Source organism: Coregonus lavaretus (assembly GCF_964263955.1).
Source record: "Coregonus lavaretus genome assembly, chromosome: 36".
Lineage (NCBI taxonomy): Eukaryota > Metazoa > Chordata > Actinopteri > Salmoniformes > Salmonidae > Coregonus > Coregonus lavaretus.
The window spans coordinates 14201627-14226544 of record NC_140023.1 but is presented as its reverse complement, the minus strand read 5'-3'; the positions used below and the strand labels follow the sequence as shown (position 1 = coordinate 14226544).

The window sequence follows — 24918 nt, the reverse complement described above, 5'->3', positions numbered from 1 at the left end:
ACCATGTGGGTGAATTTGCAGACTGTGAGCAGAGATGTGTCTTGTGTAAGCATGACTGCATGTGAGTGTTACGATGCTGCTCCTCACCTATGAGACTGAAGGCCTTCCTGACGACCACAGTGCGGTAGAAGCAGTTCTCCCTCAGGTAGTCAGCCAGCTGGCCTCCCAGCACGGCCAGCAGCCCACAGCCGATGTAGGGCAGAGCCGACAGGGCACCGTTCTAACAGGGGAAAACACTGGGTTAATAACAGACTGTGGGTGTGTGTGTGAGCAGAACAAGTGTAGAAACTCACCTCTTTGATGCTGAAGCCCAATACATCACTCATGTATGTGGGCAGCAAAGTGAGTAGTGTGTAGAATGTCCAGTTGTAGGAGAAGTGAGCCACTACTATGGCCCACAGTGGCATGGACGTCAAGATGGACCCCCAGGGGATGTGGTCACCCGACAAAGTGAGCTGAACAAGAGAAGGCTATCTTAAAATACCACTTGACTTGCACATGAAATATCATATGTTTTTAGCTAATGTCTGCCAAGTGTTGTATAACTAATTACGTAAAATATAAAAGTTATGTGACTGCAGTAAAAGGGTTGCATATAAAGGTGTTCCTCCTGTTGAGAATGTTGTTGCACCAAATAGTTTGACATTTTACACTGTTACTGTAACAAATTTTTTTTTTTTGGGGGGGGGGCAGATAACTTCACTGCGTATATGACACTGTATTCTACATGTATGAACTAAATGCTCATGAGCCTGACACAACCTGTCTGCCATTTGACCAAGAGATTGGGCCTTAAAGTTCAGACACTACAATTCCCAGCTGCCCTTGCAACGTACCTCCTTATTCAGGGAGGAAGTGATGTATAGTCTCTCCTGTTCTGAGATCCGCGGGTGTGTGTTGGGAGTGTTACTGACAAGGAGCGCCCACAGGATGAACCACACAATTCCCACAATACCTAAACACACACACGGTCAAATAATGCACCAATTAAGTCGCTCTGGATAAGAGCGTCTGCTAAATGACTCAAATGTAAATAAAAACACACAGACATGCGCACAAGCATTGCTTGTCAAAAATAAAAGCAAATGTATTGGTCACATGCAGATGTTATTGCGAGTGCAGCAAAATGCTTGTGCTTCTAGTTCCGACAGTGCAGCAATATCTAGCAAGTAATATCTAACAGTTCCACAACAAAAATCTAATACACACAAATCTAAGTAAACGAATGGAATAAGAATACATAAATATATGGATGAGCAATGTCATTATCAGAGTGGCATAGGCTTAGATGTAATAGATAGTATAGAATACATTATATACATATGAGATGGGTAATGCAAGATACGTAAACATAATTAAAGTGGCATTATTAAAGTTACTAGTGTTCCATTTATTAAAGTGGCCAGTGATTTTCAAGTCTGTATGTAGGCAGCAGCCTCTATGTGCTAGTGATGGCTGTTTAACAGTCTGATGGCCTTGAGATAGAAGCTGTTTTTCAGTCTCTCGGTCCCAGCTTGATGCACCTGTACTGACCTAGCCTTCTGGATGATTGTGGGGTGAACAGGCAGTGGTAGTTGTCCTTGATTATCTTTTTGGCCTTCCTGTGACATCGGGTGCTGTAGGTGTCCTGGAGGGCAGGTAGTTTGCCCCCGGTGATGCGTTGTGCAGACTGCACCACCCTCTGGAGAGCCCTACGGTTGTGGGTGGTGCAGTTTCCGTCCCAGGCGGTGATACAGCCCGACAGGATGCTCTCAATTGTGCATGTGTAAAAGTTTGAGGGTTTTAGGTGACAGGCCAAGATTCTTCAGCCTCCTGAGTTTGAAGAGACGCTGTTGCGCCTTCTTCACCACACTGTCTGTGTGGGTGGACCATTTCAGTTTGTCAGTGATATGTACGCCGAGGAACTTAAAACTTTCCACCTTCTCCACTGCTGTCCCATCGATGTGGAAATGGGGGTATTCCCTCTGCTGTTTCCTGAGGTCCACGATCATCTCCTTGTTTTGTTTTACGTTGAGTGAGAGGTTATTTTCCTGACACCACACTCCGAGAGCCCTCACCTCCTTCCTGTAGGCTGTCTCATCGTTGTTGGTAATCAAGCCTACTACTGTTGTGTCGTCTGCAAACTTGATGATTGAGTTGGAGGCGTGCATGGCTACGCAGTCATGAGTGAATAGGGAGTACAGGAGGGGGCTGAGAACTCCCTTGTGGGGCCCCAGTGTTGAGGATCAGCGAAGTGGAGATGTTGTTTCCTACCTTCACCACCTGGAAGTCCAGGACCCAATTGCACAAGGCGGGGTTGAGACCCAGGGCCTCAAGCTTGATGATGAGCTTGGAGGGTACTATGGTGTTGAATGCTGAGCTATAGTCAATGAACAGCATTCTTACATAGGTATTCCTCTTGTCCAGATGGGATAGGGCAGTGTGATGGCGATTGCATCGTCTGTGGACCTATTGGGGCGGTATGCAAATTGAAGTGGGTCTAGGGTGACAGGTAAGGTAGAGGTGATATGATCCTTGACTAGTCTCTCAAAGCACTTCATGATGACAGAGGTGAGTGCTACGGGCGATAGTCATTTAGTTCAGTTACCTTTGCATTCTTGGGTACAGGAACAATGGTGGCCATCTTGAAGCATGTGGGGACAGCAGACTGGGATAGGGAGAGATTGAATATGTCCGTAAACAAACCAGCCAGCTGGTCTGCGCATGCTCTGAGGACGCGGCTAGGAATGCCGTCTGGGCCGGCAGCCTTGCAAGGGTTAACACGTTTAAATGTCTTACGTTGGCCACGGAGAAGGAGAGCCCACGGTCCTTGGTAGCTGGCCGAGTTGGTGGTACTGTGTTATCCTCAAAGCGGGCAAAGAACTTGTTTAGCTTGTCTGGCAGCAAGATGTCGGTATTCGCAACGTGGCTGGTTTTCCAATTGTAGTCCGTGATTGTCTGTAAACCCTGCCACATACGTCTCGTGTCTGAGCCGCTGAATTGCGACTCCACTTTGTCTCGATATTGACGTTTTGCCTGTTTGATTGACTTGCGGAGGGAACAACCACTCTGTTTGTATTCTGCCATATTCCCCGTCACCTTGCCATGGTTAAATGCGGTGGTTCGTGCTTTCAGTTTTTCGCGAATGCTGCCATCTATCCACGTTTTCTGGTTAGGGTAGGTTTTAATAGTCACAGTGGGTATGACATCTCGTATACACTTCCTTATAAAACCTCTCACCGAATCAGCGTATATGTCTATATTATTCTCAGAGGCTACTCGGAACATATCCCAGTCCACGTGATCAACACAATCTTGAAGCGTGGATTCCGATTGGTCAGACCAGCGTTTAATAGTCCTAAGCACGGGTGCTTCCTGTTTGAGTTTCTGCCTATAGGAAGGGAGGAGCAAAATGGAGTCGTGGTCAGATTTGCCAAAAGGAGGGCGGAGGAGGGCCTTGTATGTATAGTAGAAATGAGTGTAACAATGGTCCAGCATTTTACCAGCGCGAGTGCTACAGTCAATATGCTGATAGAATTTAGGTAGCATTTTCTCAAATTTGCTTTGTTAAAATCCCCAGCTACAATAAATGCAGCCTCAGGATATATGGTTTCCAGTTTGCATAAAGTCCAGTGAAGTTCCTTGAGGGCCGCCGTGGTATCGGCTTGAGGGGGAATATACACAGCTGTAACAATAACCGAAGATAATTATCTTGGGAGATAATACGGTCGGCATTTGATTGTGAGGAATTCTAGGTCAGGTGAACAAAATGACTTGAGTTCCTGTATGTTGTTACAATTACACCATGAGTCGTTAGTCATGAAACATACCCCCCCATCTTTCTTCTTCCCAGAGAGATGTTTATTCCTGTCGGCGCAATGTACTGAGAACCCAGATGGCTGTATGGACGAGGACAGTATATCCCGAGAGAGATATGTTTCCGTGAAACAGAGTATGTTACAATCCCTGATGTCTCTCTGGAAAGCAACCCTTGCCCTGATCTTGTCCACTTTGTTGTCTAGGGACTGGACATAAGCGAGTAATATACTCGGAAGCGATGGGTGGTGTGCGCGCCTCCTAAGTCTGACTAGGAGACCGCTCCGGCTCCCTCTTCTCCGGCGGCGTTGTTTTGGGTCGGCCTCTGGAATCAGTTCAAATGCCCTGGGTGGTGCGAACAAAGGATCCGCTTCGGGAAAGTTGTATTCCTGGTCGTAGTGCTGGTAAGTTGACGCTGCTCTGATATCCAATAGTTCCTCCTGGCTGTATGTAATAACACTTAAGATTTTCTGGGCTAACAATGTAAGAAATAATACATAAAAAAAAAAAACACTGCAAAGTTTCCTAAGGACTAGAAGCCAGGCAGCCCTCTGTCGGCACCATTTTTTTGTGTGACATGCACTTAAATTTACCCCAATCATATTTTCCAATAACTGTTTTTCCCTTCATGTTCCGTAAAAAAGGAATGTATAAACAAGGAAACAGTGTCTGTATTCATTGCATGTGTAAGCATGAAAAAGGACAAAACTGTCTCTCTGGACCAAACTGCACAAAGCTAACACTACGGAAAATCCTCTGCTGGCCTTACCAAAGATATAGAAGACCCAGGTCCAGTCGAGGTAGAAGCAGATCTGAGCAGACAGGGGAAGGGCGACCACTGTACCCAGCTGAGCACCTGGAGAGAGGAGTATTTTATTAAACTGCCTTGTGAAAAAAAATCACCTACATTTAGGAAAAGTATAAGCTACACATGCAAACATGAGTGAGTTCCCAGAGTAAGAAATGGTGTGTGTGTGCAGGGTGGGATAGGAGTGAGCATTACCAGTGTAAGCGATGGTGAGCAATCGGCTCCTCTCCATTGGTGGGGCCCAAAATGCCCACATGGCGTGCATGGCTGGAAACGTCACTCCCTTTTGACAAACACAAAAATATCCCTGGGTTAAGACTGCGCACAGACTCGGTACACACTGAGAAGTAATCAGATTAACATTGTGAGCAAAGGAAACCACATTTTTTAAAATGTGTGATTAGAGGTCATACAGATGCTATAGAGTGAGTTATCATGAGTACTTGACAAAGCTTATAGCGATCTTGCATGTACACACACACTACCTCTCCGATACCCTCCAGCACTCTGACAGCGATAAGGTAGCCTGCGCCCAGGTCGGCAGCCACGGGGGTGAGGAGGGTGAAGACTACAGTTCCCAGGATTCCTAGGCCCAGTAGCCATTTGGCCCCATACTTGCGTGCCAGGTAGCCCCCTGGGATCTGAGTCAGGATGTAGCCGTAGAAGAAGGAGCCCAGGATCCAGCCTTGGGTCTCAGAGTCCCAGTCATACACACTGGCCTGCCAGACACACACAAACACACAGCTAATGCTTACTGTCTGTCTGGCCAGAGCAAACAGGACAGTCAACACAGTTGTGGTTGCTAATCATGTGGTGCCGTGATTAAGTGTTACAGTCAGTCATAGTGTGGTTGTGTAATGTGTGCAGTCATAGTGGTCGTGGTTTTACATTGTTACTGTTAGGTTCTGACAAATACATGGTAAAAATGCACGGACTACTACAGAAAGCTCAAACCAAGTTTATTCGCCCAATGGTTCAGACAGCTGCACAGACAAAAAAACATGTTCCAACCAACACACACATACATATACACTACCGTTCAAACGTTTGGGGTCACTTAGAAATGTCCTTGTTTTCGAAAGAAAAGCAAAAATAAATTCCATTAAAATAACATCAAATTGATCAGAAATACAGTGTAGACATTGTTAATGTTGTAAATGTCTATTGTAGCTGGAAACGGCTGATTTTTTATGGAATATCTACATAGGCGTACAGATGCCCATTATCAGCAACCATCGGTCCTGTGTTCCAATGGCACGTTGTGTTTGCTAATCCAAGTTTATCATTTTAAAAGGCTAATTGATTATTAGAAAACACTTTTGCAATTATGTTAGCACAGCTGAAAACTGTTGTGCTGATTAAAGAAGCAATAAAACTGGCCTTCTTGAGACTAGTTGAGTATCTGGAGCATCAGCAATTGTGGGTTCGATTACAGGACCTTCTAGGCAGAGTTGCAAAGAAAAAGCCATATCTCAGACTGGCCAATTAAAAGAAAAGATTAAGATGGACAGTCTGAGATATGGCCATTTTGAGCCTGTAATCGAACCCACAATTGCTGATGCTCCAGATATTCAACTAGTTTCAAGAAGGCCAGTTTTATTGCTTCTTTAAAATCAGCACAACAGTTTTCAGCTGTGCTAACATAATTGCAAAAGTGTTTTCTAATAATCAATTAGCCTTTTAAAATGATCAACTTGGATTAGCAAACACAACGTGCCATTGGAACACAGGACTGATGATTGCTGATAATGGGCCTCTGTACGCCTATGTAGATATTCCATTAAAAATCAGCCGTTTACAGCTACAATCGCCATTTACAACATTAACAATGTCTACACTGTATTTCTGATGAATTTTTAAATGGACAAAAAAATTGCTTTTCTTTCGAAAAGAAGGAAATGTCTAAGTGACCCCAAACTTTTGAACGGTAGTAATATATATATATATATATATATATATATATATATATATATATATATATATATATATTACTACCGTTCAAAAGTTTGGGGTCACTTAGACATTTCCTTCTTTTGAACGGTAGTAATATATATATATATATATATATATATATATATATATATATATATATATATATATATATTACTACCGTTCAAAAGTTTGGGGTCACTTAGACATTTCCTTCTTTTCGAAAGAAAAGCAATTTTTTTGTCCATTTAAAAATTCATCAGAAATACAGTGTAGACATTGTTAATGTTGTAAATGGCGATTGTAGCTGTAAACGGCTGATAACCGACTTGCCAAAACTATAGTTTGTTAACAAGACATTTGTGGAGTGGTTGAAAAACAAGTTTTAATGACTCCAACCTAAGTGTATGTAAACTTCCGACTTCAACTGTGTGTATATATATATATATATATATATATATATATATATATATATATATATATATATATATATATATATATATATATATATATATATATATATATATATATATATATATATATATATATACACACACACAGTTGAAGTCGGAAGTTTACATACACTTAGGTTGGAGTCATTAAAACTTGTTTTTCAACCACTCCACAAATGTCTTGTTAACAAACTATAGTTTTGGCAAGTCGGTTAGGACATCTTCTTTGTTCATGACACAAGTCATTTTTCCAACAATTGTTTACAGACAGACTATTTCACTGTATCACAATTCCAGTGGGTCAGAAGTTTACATACACTAAGTTGACTGTGCCTTTAAACAGCTTGGAAAATTCCAGAAAATGATGTCATGGCTTTAGAAGCTTCTGATAGGCTAATTGACATCATTTGAGTCAATTGAAGGTGTACCTGTGGATGTATTTCAAGGCCTACCTTCAAACTCAGTGCCTCTTTACTTGACATCATGGGAAAATAAAAATAAAATCAGCCAAGACCTCAGAAAAAACAATTGTAGACCTCCACAAGTCTGGTTCATCCTTGGGAGCAATTTCCAAACGCCTGAAGATACCACGTTCATCTGTACAAACAATATATAAACACCATGGGACCATGCAGCCGCCATACCGCTCAGGAAGGAGACGCGTTCTGTCTCCTAGAGATTAACGTACTTTGGTGCGAAAAGTGAAAATCAATCCCAGAACAACAGCAAAGGACCTTGTGAAGATGCTGGAGGAAACAGGTACAAAACTATCTATATCCACAGTAAAACGAGTCCTATATCGACATAACCTGAAAGGCCGCTCAGCAAGGAAGAAGCCACTGCTCCAAAACCGCCATTAAAAAAACCAGACTACGGTTTGCAACTGCACATGGGGACAAAGATCGTACTTTTTGGAGAAATGTAGTCTGGTCTGATGAAACAAAAATAGAACTGTTTGGCCATAATGACCATCGTTATGTTTGGAGGAAAAAGGGGAATTTACAAGCCGAAGAACACCATGTTGCAGCATCATGCTGTTGGGGTGCTTTGCTGCAGGAGGGACTGGTGCACTTCACAAAATAGATGGCATCATGAGGAAGGAAAATTATGTGGATATATTGAAGCAACATCTCAAGACATCAGTCAGTAAGTTAAAGCTTGGTTGCAAATGGGTCTTCCAAATGGACAATGACCCCAAGCATACTTCCAAAGTTTTGGCAAAATGGCTTAAGTACAACAAAGTCAAGGTATTGGAGTGGCCATCACAAAGCCCTGACCTTAATCCTATAGAAAATGTGTGGGCAGAACTGAAAAAGTGTGTGCGAGCAAGGAGGCCAACAAACCTGACTCAGTTACACCAGCTGTCAGGAGGAATGGGCCAAAATTCACCCAACTTATTGTGGGAAGCTTGTGGAAGGCTACCCGAAACGTTTGACCCAAGTTAAACAATTTAAAGGCAATGCTACCAAATACTAATTTAGTGTATGTAAACTTCTGACCCACTGGGAATTTGATTAAATAAATAAAAGCTGAAATAAATCATTCACTCTACTATTATTCTGACATTTCACATTCTTAAAATAAAGTGGTGATCCTAACTGACCTAAGACAGGGAATTTTTACTAGGATTAAATGTCAGGAATTGTGAAAAACTGAGTTTAAATGTATTTGGCTAAGGTGTATGTAAAGTTCCGACTTCAATTGTGTGTATATATATATACACATACATACTCTGCTCAAAAAAATAAAGGGAACACTAAAATAACACATCCTAGATCTGAATGAATGAAATAATCTTATTAAATACTTTTTTCTTTACATAGTTGAATGTGCTGACAACAAAATCACAAAAATTATCAATGGAAATCAAATGTATCAACCCATGGAGGTCTGGATTTGGAGTCACCCTCAAAATTAAAGTGGAAAACCAAACTACAGGCTGATCCAACTTTGATGTAATGTCCTTAAAACAAGTCAAAATGAGGCTCAGTAGTGTGTGTGGCCTCCACATGCCTGTATGACCTCCCTACAACGCCTGGGCATGCTCCTGATGAGGTGGCGGATGGTCTCCTGAGGGATCTCCTCCCAGACCTGGACTAAAGCATCCGCCAACTCCTGGACAGTCTGTGGTGCAACGTGGCGTTGGTGGATGGAGCGAGACATGATGTCCCAGATGTGCTCAATTGGATTCAGGTCTGGGAAACGGGTGGGCCAGTCCATAGCATCAATACCTTCCTCTTGCAGGAACTGCTGACACACTCCAGCCACATGAGGTCTAGCATTGTCTTGCATTAGGAGGAACCCAAGGCCAACCGCACCAGCATATGGTCTCACAAGGGGTCTGAGGATCTCATCTCGGTACCTAATGGCAGTCAGGCTACCTCTGGCGAGCACATGGGGGGCTGTGCGGCCCCTCAAAGAAATGCCACCCCACACCATGACTGACCCACCGCCAAACCGGTCATGCTGGAGGATGTTGCAGGCAGCAGAACGTTCTCCACTGCGTCTCCAGACTCTGTCACATGTGCTCAGTGTGAACCTGCTTTCATCTGTGAAGAGCACAGGGCATCAGTGGCGAATTTGCCAATCTTGGTGTTCTCTGGCAAATGCCAAAAGTCCTGCACGGTGTTGGGCTCTAAGCACAACCCCCACCTGTGGACGTCGGGCCCTCATACCACCCTCATGGAGTCTGTTTCTGACCGTTTGAGCAGACACATGCACATTTGTGGCCTGCTGGAGGTCATTTTGCAGGGCTCTGGCAGTGCTCCTCCTGCTCCTCCTTGCACAAAGGCGGAGGTAGCGGTCCTGCTGCTGGGTTGTTGCCCTCCTACGGCCTCCTCCACGTCTCCTGATGTACTGGCCTGTCTCCTGGTAGCGCCTCCATGCTCTGGACACTATGCTGACAGACACAGCAAACCTTCTTGCCACAGCTCGCATTGATGTGCCATCCTGGATGAGCTGCACTACCTGAGCCACTTGTGTGGGTTGTAGACTCCGTCTCATGCTACCACTAGAGTGAAAGCACCGCCAGCATTCAAAAGTGACCAAAACATCAGCCAGGAAGCATAGGAACTGAGAAGTGGTCTGTGGTCACCACCTGCAAAACCAGTCCTTTATTGGGGGTGTCTTGCTAATTGCCTATAATTTCCACTTGTTGTCTATTCCATTTGCACAACAGCATGTGAAATGTATTGTCAATCAGTGTTGCTTCCTAAGTGGACAGTTTGATTTCACAGAAGTGTGATTGACTTGGAGTTACATTGTGTTGTTTAAGTGTTCCCTTTATTTTTTTGAGCAGTGTGTATATATATTCCAATTTAGGTGAACTCCTCCTTCCCTCTAAACATTACATCTTTATTGCTAGGCAGAAAGTTAAGTGATGTGGGTAATAAACTGCTCCTTCTCCCTTAATGTGACCCGACCTCAACCCCATTTCTCACTAATCCACAGCTTTCCACCCTTATCAGTGACTGTAATCATGTGATTGCCTCTCCTTTACTCAGTACATTCCAGAGCCCCCTGGCTCCTATCCAACCTTAATTGACCCCACCATATACATTCCTCCTACAGATAACCATTAACTTCTGGTGTATAAACCAGACTATGGCCCCCCTCCTTTCTATAGGATAACTGATGATTAACAATATTTCAAGTTTAGAAGTCAGAACCCATCATTACTCATAGTGTGGTTGTGTTTGGGGCGAGCAGGGCTGGGTTGGTGGTACTCACAGTGTGGTTGTGTTTGGGGCGAGCAGGGCTGGAGTGTGCAGGACACACGGATTTGCTGGTGTTGCCGCTGGCGTCTGTGTTGTTAAGCATATCCACCATGGCAACACTCAGGTTGACCCTAAGGGCATAGGCCACAAAGAAACCATAACAGGAGAGCAGGGACAGACCGTACCTCGAAGAGCAGCAGGCAGGGGCTGAGAGAGGGGAGACCACAGAGAAAGAGAGAGTTGTAGAGAGTGATGCTGTAATCCATTGGATCAGGCACAGTACAATATCACAGGAAATAAATGATGAGAATGTTAGGCTAATGTTGATCATAGAGGAGAGCTACATATTTTTTCCTTCACAATATTCAACAGAAGTGAAAGATATTTCTGCTGAGGCACACTTTAAAGATGCTAGAACAGTCCACATTTACAAACAAAACGAGTAATGAATAGAAAAATCAGACTATGCCATAGTAGAATAGTTTATCTATTTACCTAGTCGGCTTGTTGTTGTGTGTTCTATGCTAGATAAATATTTCCTCTCGAGGCGCATTCAAGTTACAAGTGCCATAGGGAGGGAAACATGCATTCTAACAAGCAGTCAAAGAACAACAATTCTTGCAATCGTGGGGGAAAAAACTGTAGTTTTAATGGCCATTGTTAAAATGAGGGGGATCCCAGCTTTCCATTCCTACTTTATTTATTTCTCAACTATGCACGAATATGCACAAACTACACCATTTTAAACCAATATTTCTTAGTAGTGGCATGGTTAAGCAAGTTAGCTCTCTGCAATTCGCTGTGAGTGCATAGAGGAGAGTGGGGCTAAATGTAACACGGGTCAATTGTAGGGTAACTTGGGGTAAAACGCCACCATACCTCAAAAAACGTATTTTAGAGAGACTTCATTTGTGATGAGACAGATTACATTTTTAGTTGAGCAAGAGTAGTGGCAACCACAGAAAGCCATGCACAGTGCAATATACAAAGAAAAATTACACCGATTTTTACTAGTATGTTATTGGGCTCATTTCTGGAGGTAGAAATTATATTTTAAATAGTGTCAGCGGTATTTTATTTTAATACTTTTTTAGACTAATGTCCTTTAAAAACAAGTCACCAGAACTGAGCTTCTCAGTCCTTCCACATAAAAATGATCCGGGGGGGGCCTTGGCAGGGCTCTAATTTCCCGGCGGTTGTGCCCTTGGGCTGCCGCTCCCATCAATCCTATTAGCCAATCTTCAATCATTTGAGAATAAATTGGATGACTTACGATTACGGTTATCCTACCAACGGGACATTAAAAACTGTAATACGCTGCTACTGTCTGTTTATTATCTATGCATAGTCACTTTAATAACTCTACCTACATGTACATATTACCTCAACTACCTCAACTAGCCGGTGCCCCCGCACATTGACTCTGCACCGATACCCCCCTGTATATATAGCCTCCCTACTGTTATTTAATTTTACTTCTGCTCTTTTTTTCTCAATACTTTATTGCAATAACAATGTTAGAACATTGCTGAGGGGACTCGCTTCCATTCAGCCACAAGAGCATTAGTGAGGTCGGACACTGATGTTGGGCGATTAGGCCTGGCTCGCAGTCGGCGTTCCAATTCATCCCAAAGGTGTTTGATGGGGTTGAGGTCAGGGCTCTGTGCAGGCCAGTCAAGTTCTTCCACACCGATCTCGACAAACCATTTCTGTATGGACCTTGCTTTGTGCACAGGGGCATTGTTATGCTGAAACAGGAAAGGGCATTCCCCAAACTGTTGCCACAAAGTTGGAAGCACAGAATCGTCTAGAATGTAATTGTATGCTGTAGCGTTAAGATTTTCTTTCACTGGAACTAAGGGGCCTAGCCCGAACCATGAAAAACAGCCCCAGACCATTATTCCTCCTCCACCAAACTTTACAGTTGGAACTAAGCGTTCGGGCAGGTAGCGTTCTCCTGGCATCCGGAAAACCCAGATTAGTCCGTCGGACTGCCAGATGGTGAAGCGTGATTTATCACTCCAGAGAACGCGTTTCCACTGCTCCAGAGTCCAATGGCAGCGCTTGGCATTGTGCATGGTGATCGTAGGCATTTGTGCGGCTGCTCGGCCATGGAAACCCATGAAGCTCCTGGTAAACAGTTCTTGTGCTGATGTTGCTTCCAGAAGCAGTTTGGAACTCCTTTGTGAGTGTTGCAACCGAGGACAGACGATTTGTACACGCTACGCGCTTCAGCACTCTGCGGTGCAATTCTGTGAATTTGATGAACTGACTTGTTGAAAAGGTGGCATCCTATGACGGTGCCATGTTGAAAGTCACTGAGCTCTTCAGTAAGGCCATTCTAATGCCAATGTTTGTCTATGGAGATTGCATGGCTATGTGCTCAATGTTATACACCTGTCCGCAGCGGGTGTGGCTGAAATAGCCGAATCCACTAATTCGAAGGGGTGTCCACATACTTTTGTATATATACAGTATCGGTCAAAAGTTTGGACACACCTACTCATTCAAGGGTTTTTCTTTATCTTTACTATTTTCTACATTGTAGAATAATAGTGAAGACATCAAAACTATGAAATAACACATGGAATCATGCAGTAACCAAAAAAGTGTTAAACAAAATCACCCGACCTCAACCCAATTGAGATGGTTTGGGATGAGTTGGACCGCAGAGTGAAGGAAAAGCAGCCAACAAGTGCTCAGCAAATGTGGGAACTCCTTCAAGACTGTTGGAAAAGCATTCCTCATGATTCTGCAAAGCTGTCATCAAGGCAAAGGGTGGCTACGTTGAAGAATCTCAAATATAAAATATATTTTGATTTGTATAACACTTTTTTGGTTACTACATGATTCCATATGTGTCATAACAGTTTTGATGTCTTCACTATTATTCTACAATGTAGAAAATAGTAAAAAATAAAGAAAAACCCTTGAATGAGTAGGTGTGTCCAAACTTTTGAATGGTACTGTGTAATATGTAATTAAGTCTAATTAAAGTTTGGCTACATTTTCAGGCGCCTCCCTCATGTCAGCATAGGTCTGGACATGACAGGATGTAGCCAAAGGCTATCACCTACACTTCAACATGTAGGCTAATTATTTATGGACATTTACATACCACTTATGTTTTTCTTAAGAGAATAGCTACAGTTTTTCGGTTTTCAAATAAATGTAGTAATTGGCTATTTTGGTTAATGGCCTTCGTGCCCTAGCAGATGGCCTTGGTGCCCAGGCAGATTGGGCACCTTTTGTAGGCCAAATGGCCTTGCCCATAAAATCACGAAATTCCAGGCCTGGACCTCGGAGCCCCTTTGTGACCCACGGCTACAAATGTTTTCTGAGGAAACACTGTTCTACAGCATATCTCTGTTTTTAGTACCATTAACTATGGCTGAAGATTGTTATTGTTGAATCATGGCATCCTTTTATTACCCAAAGCATTCCTTCCAGAACACAAGCTTGTTTCATGCAGCCTGACAACTATTCCTCTCATGACCACCATTCAAAATGGATATGGCTGTGGGAATGAAATGGTGTCTCGTGTCTGTCTACTCTTTACCATGGAGGATCTAAACCTGGAACCTGAAGGAACGATAAGACCTGCAGCTCAGAGTGAAGGCTCCCTGTTCATTTAAATGGTTAGGCCTATAGGCTACTTCTGACAGTTGAGGAGCCAACAGGTCTAGAATAAATATTTGACAGCTGAATATGGTAATATTGGTAAATAGTGCATAGGAAACAAATGCTTGGTAAACCAGTTAAAAAAACCTGGTTGTTTTAAAATAAACCTGCAACAGTTGTAAATGATACTTGTTCTACAACCCGTGACACAAACAATAAACTGCTGGCAAGAAGAAAATGCAAAACACAAGACCGTGGAGAAATATTAAAACAGTGGCACTGACTACACAGAGAAGGTAGGGTGGTTGGTTAACTAAAAGGTGAGATTGTGTCCCCCATATTCAACTGCTGTTCACATGGTAGGCTGCTTGTAGGCCCTACTCCTGTTTGGGAAACACTGGATTAGGCCTACTTCTCCCACCACTACCACTCTCCCCACTCCAAATTACAGTGAGCTCCATAATTCACTGGACAGTGACAATGTTTTTATTATTTTGGTTCTGTACTCTAGCACTTTGAGTTTGAAAGGAGACAATGACAATGAGGGTGAAGTGCAGACTGTCAGCTTTAATTTGAGGGTATTTTCATACATATCGGATGAACAGTTTAGGAATTATAGAAGCTTTTGTACATGGTCCCCCCCATTTTCGGGCATTAAAAAACATTGGACGGTTTAACATAATGTAGAATAAAGTAATCATTGTTAATATTTGGTCGCAATGACTGCTTGAAGTCTGCGATGCATCGACATCGCCAGACGCTGGGTATCTTCCCTGGTGATGCTCTGCCAGGCCTGTACTGCAGTCATCTTCAGTTCCTGCTTGTTTCGGGGACTTATTGCCTTCAGGATTTTCCACTTTTTGGCCATCAAAAACCCCTTTGTTGCTCTAGCAGTATGTTTAGGGTCATTGTCTTGTTGCATGATGAAGTGCCGTCCAATGAGTTTGGAGGCATTTGGTTTTATCTGAGCAGATAAAATATTTCTGTAGACTTCAGAATTAATTGTTCTACTTCTGTCTGCAGTCACATCGTCGATGAAGACAAGTGAGCCTGTTCCACCGGCAGCCATACAGGCCCAAGCCATAACACCCCCTCCACCATGTTTCATGGATGAGGTGGTATGCTTTGGATCATGGGTATTTCTTTTTTTTCTCCACACTTTTGTCTTTCCATCACTCTGGTACATGTTAATCTTTGTCTCATCTCTCCACAATACTTTTTTCCAGAACTCTTGGGGCTCTTTTAGGTGCTTTTTAGCAAACTGTAATCTCGCCTTTCTGTTCTTCAGGCTTATCAGTGGTTTGCATCTTGTAGTGTTACCCTCTGTAGTCCTGCTGGTGTAGTCTTCTACGTATGGTAGACTTTGACACATCTACACCTGCATCCAGGAGAGTGTTTTTGATCTGTTGGGCTGTTATCAGGTTTTTTTTCTTCACCATAGAGAGTATTCTCCAGTCATCCACTACAGTGGTCTTCCTCGGTCTACCGGGTCTTTTGACATAATTGAGTTCACCGGTACTTTTTTTCTTGTTATTGATGAACCAAACTGTTGACTAGGGCATGGCCAGGGTTTTTGCAATGTTCCTGAAAGATTGATTTTCATTTCTGAAACTTATGATGGCCAACTTCATTTGCATCGACACTGCTGTCTTCCTCATGTTGTCACACCCCAACAACAACCTCCAAAGGCAATAGCAAAGTCTAGAATCAATACTATTCATCAACAGCTCTCCTGCATTCACTAACGACACAAATGAATACACCTGCCTAACGACACACATCTGTGAAGCCAATTTAACAAATACTTGTTGTACCTTAAAATGGGGGGACCATGTACAAAAGGTGCTGTCATTTCTAAACGGTTCATCCGATATGTATGAAAATACCCTCAAATTAAAGCTGACAGTCTGCACTTCACCCTCATTGTCATTGTATCCTTTCAAACTCAAAGTGCTAGAGTACAGAACCAAAATAACAAAACAATGGTCACTGTCCAATGAATTATGGAGCTCACTGTATATCAAGATGACACAAAAAAAACTATGGGGCAACTTCCAGACAGTTACATAGGCCTAACAGGCTGACTATGCCTAAATTCTTACCTGACAAAAAAGCAGATATCCATTTCCGCAACGCACTTGAGTGTATTTCCATATGCTATTTAGCCTAGTTCTTGAACTCAATATACTTAACCAATATTGAAACGTTTTCTGGATCTGTCACAAAAAAACGTTACGGCCTTTTAACAGATTGACAAATTGGATGTGTGAAGGGTGGTAGATTCCTGCATGCTGGCTTCGCTTTGCTACAGGAGAAGCGCAGCCCCAGTAGGCTAATCGACCTTATTGTGTGCATACTGTAAGTCGATTCCTGGGGCTAAGGAGAGGCAGAGTTAAGGAGGATACGATACGCAAAAATAACATCCCGATATTTAACTGTATTGTCGTCGTCCCCCACCAAGCCTTGCTTTGGTGTTTTAAGTCATGACTCAGTCCTGCTTCAGGTTAATCATGCTTTAAATAAAGTTTAATCATGTGTATATACCTCTCACTTCATGTGTTTGTACTTTTATGAAAGTATCAGGTAAAAACAGGGCTACAAATGAGATCTCTGTGAGAGCCCACTGCTACCGCTCCATGAAGAAACTAAAGCCACCACACCAGCTGAGAGTAGGACTAGATTAAGTGACACGTTCAAAGTTCTGTTGAACTTGTTCAAGGTTCCGTTCAACATGTTTTACTCATTTAATGTTACCACAGCTTTGATTGCCATTGCTAAGAGAACACTTTAGAACTTTAGTGGTTTTCAAGATAGCTGAACAGTGGTAGCCTAATACAGACCAGGGTAGCTGAGTGGGAATTGCCATGCTTTGTTGTTGGGTCTGTTGTAAACAAATGGGAGTTTGGTTTGAAATGTAAACAATAATGAGATTACTACTTTTTCCTGACTTGATGACAGTAACATATTCCACTCAGCTATTCTTCAAACTGCTGATGTTCTACTCAAAACTGTCCTGTCATCTTTACTTCTTTCTTTATAAACATATGGCCCAACTTCCTTGCTTTTGTACTTGATGTTTCTACTTTTCAAGAGGAATTAGGAGCAAAACCTTCACTCTACTGTTGTTATTGGTACTAGGCTACAATGTTGCACCACTCTCCTACTGCTCTGCCAATACTGTTTGAAGGTAGGTAAATGGCACAAGACAATAGGTAAGTGGTGGGAGACAGTATAGCCAAGTGGTGCAAGACAGTAGGAAAGTGATGCAGAAAGCACAAAAGTGACACGAGACAGTAGATAAGTTGCTTACACCAGTAAAAATAACAAGTTTTGCTCCTACTCCTGCTGCTGTAGACCCTCGTCTTTCAAAACCCATGAAATTATGCTTCTGTGTATTTCAGATGACATTGCGTGATTCACAGCCAGTTGTGCTTGTTAAAAGCTACTGTTCCTGTGTGGCTGGGTGTGGGATATGCAATCATTTGGTTGCATTACTATATCAGACTGCCCATTACTCTGAATGTGGCATGTCTGTCGTCCCTCCTGTACTTTCGTGCACTGAAACAGAGCAGAAGTGGCATAAACCACAAACAATGGTTTGTATCATTTCAATACCAGACAGTTGTGTCACATGCATACTATCATCTCTCCTAATACCATCTCATAAATAAATAGGGAGTGAAGCCAGGACCTGTGGATGCCATGGTTGTAGTGAAGCCCAAACCAGATGCTACTCCGGCAAGCGGAATTAGGTATGCAGAGTCCAATTAAATAGGCAGACTACAATGTGTTGCAAAATAAATGTTATTAATCGCTGTTAGATTCTGGTGTATTTCCTAGTAAACCCTTTACTTTTCCTCATATTGTTATTCCAGATCTACACTTTACAAGGGCTACAGCGGTGAGCTACCAGACCCATCAACCCTCAACCCACTACCTGCCTATGCTGACATGGAACCAGACTCTCTTCCCCTTATCTGCAGAATGAACATCACATCTGACAAACCACTCGTGGACTCCATTTTTGGCAAGGTACAAACTGGAAGTATCCTGTCATATCAACACCCACCACCTCCACCTGACAGTGTTGTCATCCATGAGGATGCACCACCGTTCCCAAAAGTGCCACTGGACGGTTACCATTTACAACCAACCGACTGTTCATACGAGATCATGACGGATCAAGAAAAGCTTCACCTCAGTTCTCTGTCTGTGACTTTGTCACAGTCACACCTGATTGAGGAAGCAACCAGATGCCAAAGTGAAACACCCGAGTGTCATTCACTGAGGAAGGAGAGAGTGACTGCTTCACATTTCCGGGAGGTAAGCCATGTTAGATGTACAAGCACAGCAGAAAAACTGGCAGATAGAATTATCAGAGGGACAAGACAAACACCACTAATGAAAAGGGGGCTGGAAATGGAAGCAGGTGCATTGAAGGACTATGCAGTTCAAAAAAATCTGACAACGTGTGGGCTAGTCGTGCATCCGGACGAACCTTGGCTGGGTGCATCGCCTGATGGGCTGGTATATGACCCACTTGAGCGACCATCATTTGGTCTAGTTGAAATGAAATGCCCAAATGTAGCCAGCTACATAGACTGCAAGTTCCTGAGATTTGACCATGGCCTACACAAATTGAAGGAAAGCCATTGTTATTATTGGCAAGTCCATTGAAAGCACTGGAACAGCTCCCTTCTTCAGACGTCTGCGCCCAGCTGGAGTCGGAGGCTCTATCACGTCTTCACTTAGAAAGTGTCGGCTGCAGACTTGTGTGTTTGTTGTAAGAAAGTTGACTCGTCGAATGTTAATCACCCACCGTTTATGTAATTCACTGTCTTTGGGAAAAGTAAAAAAAAACTAACAGAAGAATTGCATCTGACAGACACTGTACATTGCGGCACACAGCAGTGATGGCTGGAAGAGCTGTCATCCCGTTTTTGAAAGGACACTTTCGTACGTTTACACGTCATCGTGTTATAAGTCAAGACGAAGTATTACAAGTAAAAACATTAACATAAACATTAAGATAAACAACAACAACAACGAAAATTAAGCGTTTCGGATGTTTTGGACGACAAGCATACAATGCTAGCATACAATGCTAGCATATACGGTAGCACAGCATTCTACGATAACCGGAAGTTTACATCCATCCTGAGATTTAACCGGAAATACGTCATGCTCGCCTGTGCATATCGCCTATTTGCACATTAACTAAATATTATAAATCAAAAAGGTACGATTTTGAAATCATAGTGCATTTTGGGTAAATTCCCCTGGCAACATTATGAGGTTGCCATGTTACATCTTGGTTACAATTGTTACACACGTTCCCATGCTTGCAGAAAGCAACGCATGTAGTACCAAGTAGGGTCTATCTAGGGCTGGGCGATATGGGCAAAATATCATATCACGCTATGTAAAAATAAAATCGACGGTATGACAGCATTTTATGTTTTTGAATAATAAAAGTTCCGAATTTTCTTTGAGTAGTGCGTGACCCTAGGTTGGCAACATACATTCTAAGTGATTTCAATGGGTCTTTCTCCATTCTGATTGTTTTATACTGTTCAATTCAACATCAACCAAAACAATTGTCAGCATTTATCAATTTCTGCATTTGTTGCACTAATTTCCACACTGCCACGTAGGGCTGCACGATATGGGCAAACAATCTAGGCCTTATTTTTAACCAAATGTTGCAACTGCGATTTGACTTGCGATTTAGAGCGAAACACTTGGATGAACTGGAATCATGGAAATCGAATGATTATTCTAATTATATAGAATATAATAGTGGGCAATTTTAATACAGTGTTGTTTGACATGACAACGAATGAAAATGCCAGGGAGGAATTTATTGTGACAGGGTAGGAACTGTTGACAAGTGTTTCCTACGGTACCCTATAATCTGGCTACATTGGATGTTCTCTCTTAGCTACTTCATGTAGCTAACATTGTTTCGCGTATTCCTCTAATTTAGAAGACACTGTTACACAAACAACATGCTGATTTAGGTCTACACCATCACTGGTATTTACAGGCTGTGTAGCTAATTAAGTTTGCTCTGACTCAGTACATTTATTAGCTAGCTAGCGATTAGCATTAGCGGCTAACAGGATTTTGGCCCAACTTGCTAAGAAAAGACAAAACTAGCTGTTTGCAGATGCAAATACAAACTAATAGTGTAATTATAGAACGCTAGTGGATTTATAGTAAGAAGTAAAGTGAAAACAGCATCGTTGCCATCAACATCGTTGAATGTGCTGCATTGACCATGCAGACTGAACGCAAGCGTCTCCTGCTTGAGGAACAACAAATACTCCCCTTGTCTTGAGTGAAAGGGGCGGGGCTAGGTCTGTCTGGAAAGCGGCATTGAGAGAGAGGATAGAGATGACTCAAGTAGCGAAGTAAACTATTAAAAAAAGGCGTATCACATTTAACAAACCAAACATTCAAATACCATTATAGAAGGTAAAGTAAAAACCCAAACCGGTCAGTGCATCAATACCGGTATATCGTCAAATACGGTATACCGCCCAGCCCCAGATCTATCTGGGGATTGCAGTTACTACATGCAGCGGCCACTATATGGTGCGGCCACTACGTGTCACTACCGCTCCCACTGCCATTGAGGCTCCTAGCTAGCTAGGACCTTGGTGACCACAGTGTCCTTCGCCCCCGCCTGCCGAGCACTGATTTCCCGCAGTTATTTGAACGTTATGGGGAGGGTAGTGCCACGCAAGAGTTGGGTTGGCTACACTAGCTAGCTACTTCCCTCGCCGTAATGTTAACAGAACTGTGGGAAAGCAGTGCTCGGCAGGCGGGGCGAAGGACACTGTGTACCGGTGTCCTAGCTAGCTAGCAGCCTCCTTCTGTGGGGTTTTCGGCGGTTGGCATCCAACTTTATTGGTGCATTACCGCCACCTGGAGTGTGGGCCAGAGATAGAGCTACCAGCCTCAATGACAGTGTGCCCGGCGTGTAGTGACGCGTAGTGGGCATGGCATGTAGTAACCGCAGTCTGCAGATAGATATTTAGGATGTACCGGACGAATCACGTAATCATACGAGATATGATGCTGTTGTACCTGGTGCCGACGAAGATGGCGGCCTCGCGACTAGCTCTTAGGAAACTTTGCAGTATTTTGTTTTTTTATGTATTATTTTTTACATTATTAGCTCAGAAAGTGTTTTGGATCATTACATACAGCCGGGGAAAACTTTGGGATATCAGTGGCGGTAACTCACCAGCATTACGACAAGGAATACGACTTTCCCGAAGCAGATCCTTTGTTTGCTCTCCCCAGGGCAACTGAACTGATCCCAGCGGCTGACACAAAACGTCGCAAACGTTGCAGGCGGAGGAGAGGCAATGATGAGACCGCCTACACACTCTGGGAGTGTGGTGCCAGGAAAATAACCTCTCACTCAACATCAACAAAACAAAGGAGATGATCGTGGACTTCAGGAAACAGCAGAGGGTGCACCCCCCTATCCACATCGACGGGACCACAGTGGAGAAGGTGGAAAGCTTCAAGTTCCTTGGCGTACACATCACAAACTGAAATGGACCATCCACACAGACAGTGTGGTGAAGAAGGCGCAACAGAGCCTCTTCAACCTCAGGAGGCTGAAGAAATGTAGCTTATCACCTAAAACCCTAAATGCACAATTGAGAGCATCCTGTTGGGCTGTATCACCGCCTGATACAGCTACTGCACCGCCCACAACCGCAGGGCTCTCCAGAGGGTGGTGCGGTCTGCCGAACCCATTACCGGGAGCAAACTACCCGCCCTCCAAGACACATACAGCACCCGATGTCACAGGAAGGCCAAAAAGATCATCAAGGCCATCAACCACCCGAGCCACAGCCTGTTCACCCCGCTATCATCCAGAAGGCGAGGTCAGTAAAGGTGCATCAAAGCTGGGACCGAGAGAATGAAAAACAGCTTCTATCTCAAAGCCATTAGACTGTTAAATAGCCATCACTAGCACATTAGAGGCTGCTGCTGCCTATTGAAATCACTGGCCACTTTAAGAAATGGAACACTAGTCACTTTAATAATGTTTACATATCTTGCACTACTCATCTCATATGTATATACTGCATTCTATTCTATAATATACTTCTGTATCTTAGTCCATACCGCTCTGTCATTGCTTGTCCATATATGTATTCTTAAATCCCATTCCTTACTTTTTTTGTGTGTATTGGGGTATATGTTGTGTAATTGTTAGATATTACTGCACTGTCGGAGCTAGAAGCATAAGTATTTCACTACACCCACTATAACATCTGCTAAACACGTGTATGTGACAAATAAAATTTGATTGGCAGATTGGTTGCCACAACACTGTTTTGCATGGCTGCTTCCTTGTAGAATTTCAGCTAAACCTAACCCTTTTCCTAAACTTAAACTCATTCATCCTATAAGGAAGCAGCCAAGCAAAATGGTCTTGAGTGGCAACCAATCTGCCCAATTAGCTGTTAGGTTTCCATCACCCTTACTCAGCTCAACCAACGTTCTTTGGCCGTTTTTCAGCCTTGGGTGAATTTTGACTCGTTCTATTGTCCAGCCTACCCTTAACAGCATTGGCAGAAAGCGGGTGTTGCCAGGTCAGGAATAAAGTATTTTCAATCCACCTCAGGCACCTTTGTAGGTAGTCACTAGTTACCACAGCCACAAAGTCCTAAACCCCGCCTCTTTCCACAATTTATCTTCTTAAAATTTTGATTTTAAACTTAACCTCACTGCTACTATTATGCCTAACCTTGAATTAAGACCAAAAAGCTAATTTTTGTTTCCATTCATTATTGCGATACAGATGACTATGTGGCTGTGGTAGCTAGTGAAAACAGTCTTTATACGCCTGCTACGTTAGATTAGGTTTCCAAACACTAATTTATGTCGATCCACCCACTTATTTTACAACGCCCACTTTCAGACAGACTCCACATATGCAGTTACCAATACTTGGTTTTCTGGGTCACGGAACAACACATTTTTTGTGGGTGGCCCTTGGACTATGGTCCCCACTAGCCATTTCAATAATAAATGTCACTAATAGCAAATGGACATGGGCTTATCAAACAAGTAGCTAAAGGCTATGGTTTACAGTAAATCATACAGTCGAGGCAAAACGGTCTTAATGAACAGCTCTCTAATATTTCCTGTGTAAATACGTTTTTCTTTTTAGTTGAACTGTCCTGGTGTAAGGAATGGTTTTGGGATTTATAAGTCCCTCAGTGGAGCACCTGATTCAATGTTTTGTTCAAGCTGGGCTGAAGCGCGTTTAGGGTACGCTTTCTTTCCATCATCACCTGATTTTCGTCAACAAAGGAAAGGGTGAGGCAGTATGCAAGCAGCAGAGGCATTAGCTAGCTACTGTAGCTAGCTAGTTACGCAGATCATTTAGCCGAATGTTTTGAAATTAGCTGGTAAATTAGTAGGCTATTTTTCTGTAGCCTATGTCAATTTAAGTACTCCGATTGTAAATATTAGTTATCTATCTAACAAGGCAGCTGTTTCAGCTCGCACTCACCTCTTTCGACTTTATCATCTTGTCGACTGAGCAACAACGGTTGTTCTTGGTCATCGATATCCGTGTCCGATGTATATCGGTCCATTGCACATCAGAGTTCAATGTTTGGAGTTGCCATTCCCTGTAGTCAGAATTAAATCCACTGAGGTAGCTAGCTACATGAACGATTGAATCACGAGAACTGTAACCGGAAATTTGGAGAGAAACCGGTGTGAGTTCATTTTCTTCTTCTTTGGTGGGTTTTACGGCGGACTACATCCTCTAATGGCGCATTGTCGCCACCTACTGTATGGGGTGAAACTAAGCCGCTTTACCTCCAAAAAAAGGGGGAAGGTTGAAAAACATACTCATAATAAAACGTAAACAAAACATACACACACATACACACTAGAAAACATTCTCAGTCTTACTCAAATGTCTACTCACATTCCTACACAGGCTCTGGTGCCTGAGAGGGGGGGACATCTTCAGATAGTATTCCCTGCAATGTCTCATCCATGAAGTCCTGCAGATCCAAAAACCCTTTACCCACATTTACAATGATATCCAGTTTCTTTGATTTCTTGTTTGGCCAGTACAATTTAGCACCTGCGCAATAACCGCAACAAAATCCACCATCTTCATGAACATTGTTTCAGGATCCCTCAACTGATGATCGACATTCTCAGCAAGCTGCAGGGCATCCACTGCCATATCTTCCTCATCTCCATATCTTCCTCATCTCCACTTTTTCTAATAATTTGGCCATGTAAACATTTATTTGAATGTGCATTTCACGATCTGACGTGATGGTTGCCTCCTGGGCTTTACATTGGAGTTTAGCATTTTTTAGCTAGTTCGATAAGATGGCGCTGATGGAGAAGGGCGACATCTTATGAGTTCCAACTTAACTTTGCTATTTAGTGACTTTTATCGTTTTTATCTTTACTTTTTTAGTACAAAAAGTTCATACTATTATCACATATGACTGCTAAGCACTTCTGGACATCAGATTGAGAGTACAAAACATTAGGAACACCTGCTCTTTCCATGACAGACTGACCAGGTAAA

At 42.9% G+C, this 24918-nt stretch overlaps 1 protein-coding gene across 3 annotated transcripts in view; it reads right to left on the bottom strand.

The window, feature by feature from the left end:
* Window positions 1-24081, bottom strand: part of slc17a5 (solute carrier family 17 member 5) — a 583343-nt gene extending 559262 nt beyond the window's left edge. For 2 of the 3 annotated variants that reach the window (XR_014610727.1, XM_084153397.1), the window contains exons 1-8: window positions 23869-24057; window positions 10714-10907; window positions 5089-5322; window positions 4799-4886; window positions 4565-4651; window positions 837-955; window positions 294-455; window positions 88-220 (exon numbers count right to left, since the gene is read on the bottom strand). Coding sequence is in view for 2 of the 3 variants with exons in the window: in XM_084153397.1 (XP_084009523.1) it covers window positions 88-220; window positions 294-455; window positions 837-955; window positions 4565-4651; window positions 4799-4886; window positions 5089-5322; window positions 10714-10907; window positions 23869-23953 (1102 nt within the window). In the remaining variant the exon portion in view is untranslated. Of the gene's footprint in view, window positions 1-87; window positions 221-293; window positions 456-836; window positions 956-4564; window positions 4652-4798; window positions 4887-5088; window positions 5323-10713; window positions 10908-23868 lie in introns of all 3 variants that reach the window. The other variant, XM_084153398.1, reaches the window with a different exon arrangement.
* Between the last annotated feature and the right edge of the window lie 837 nt (window positions 24082-24918).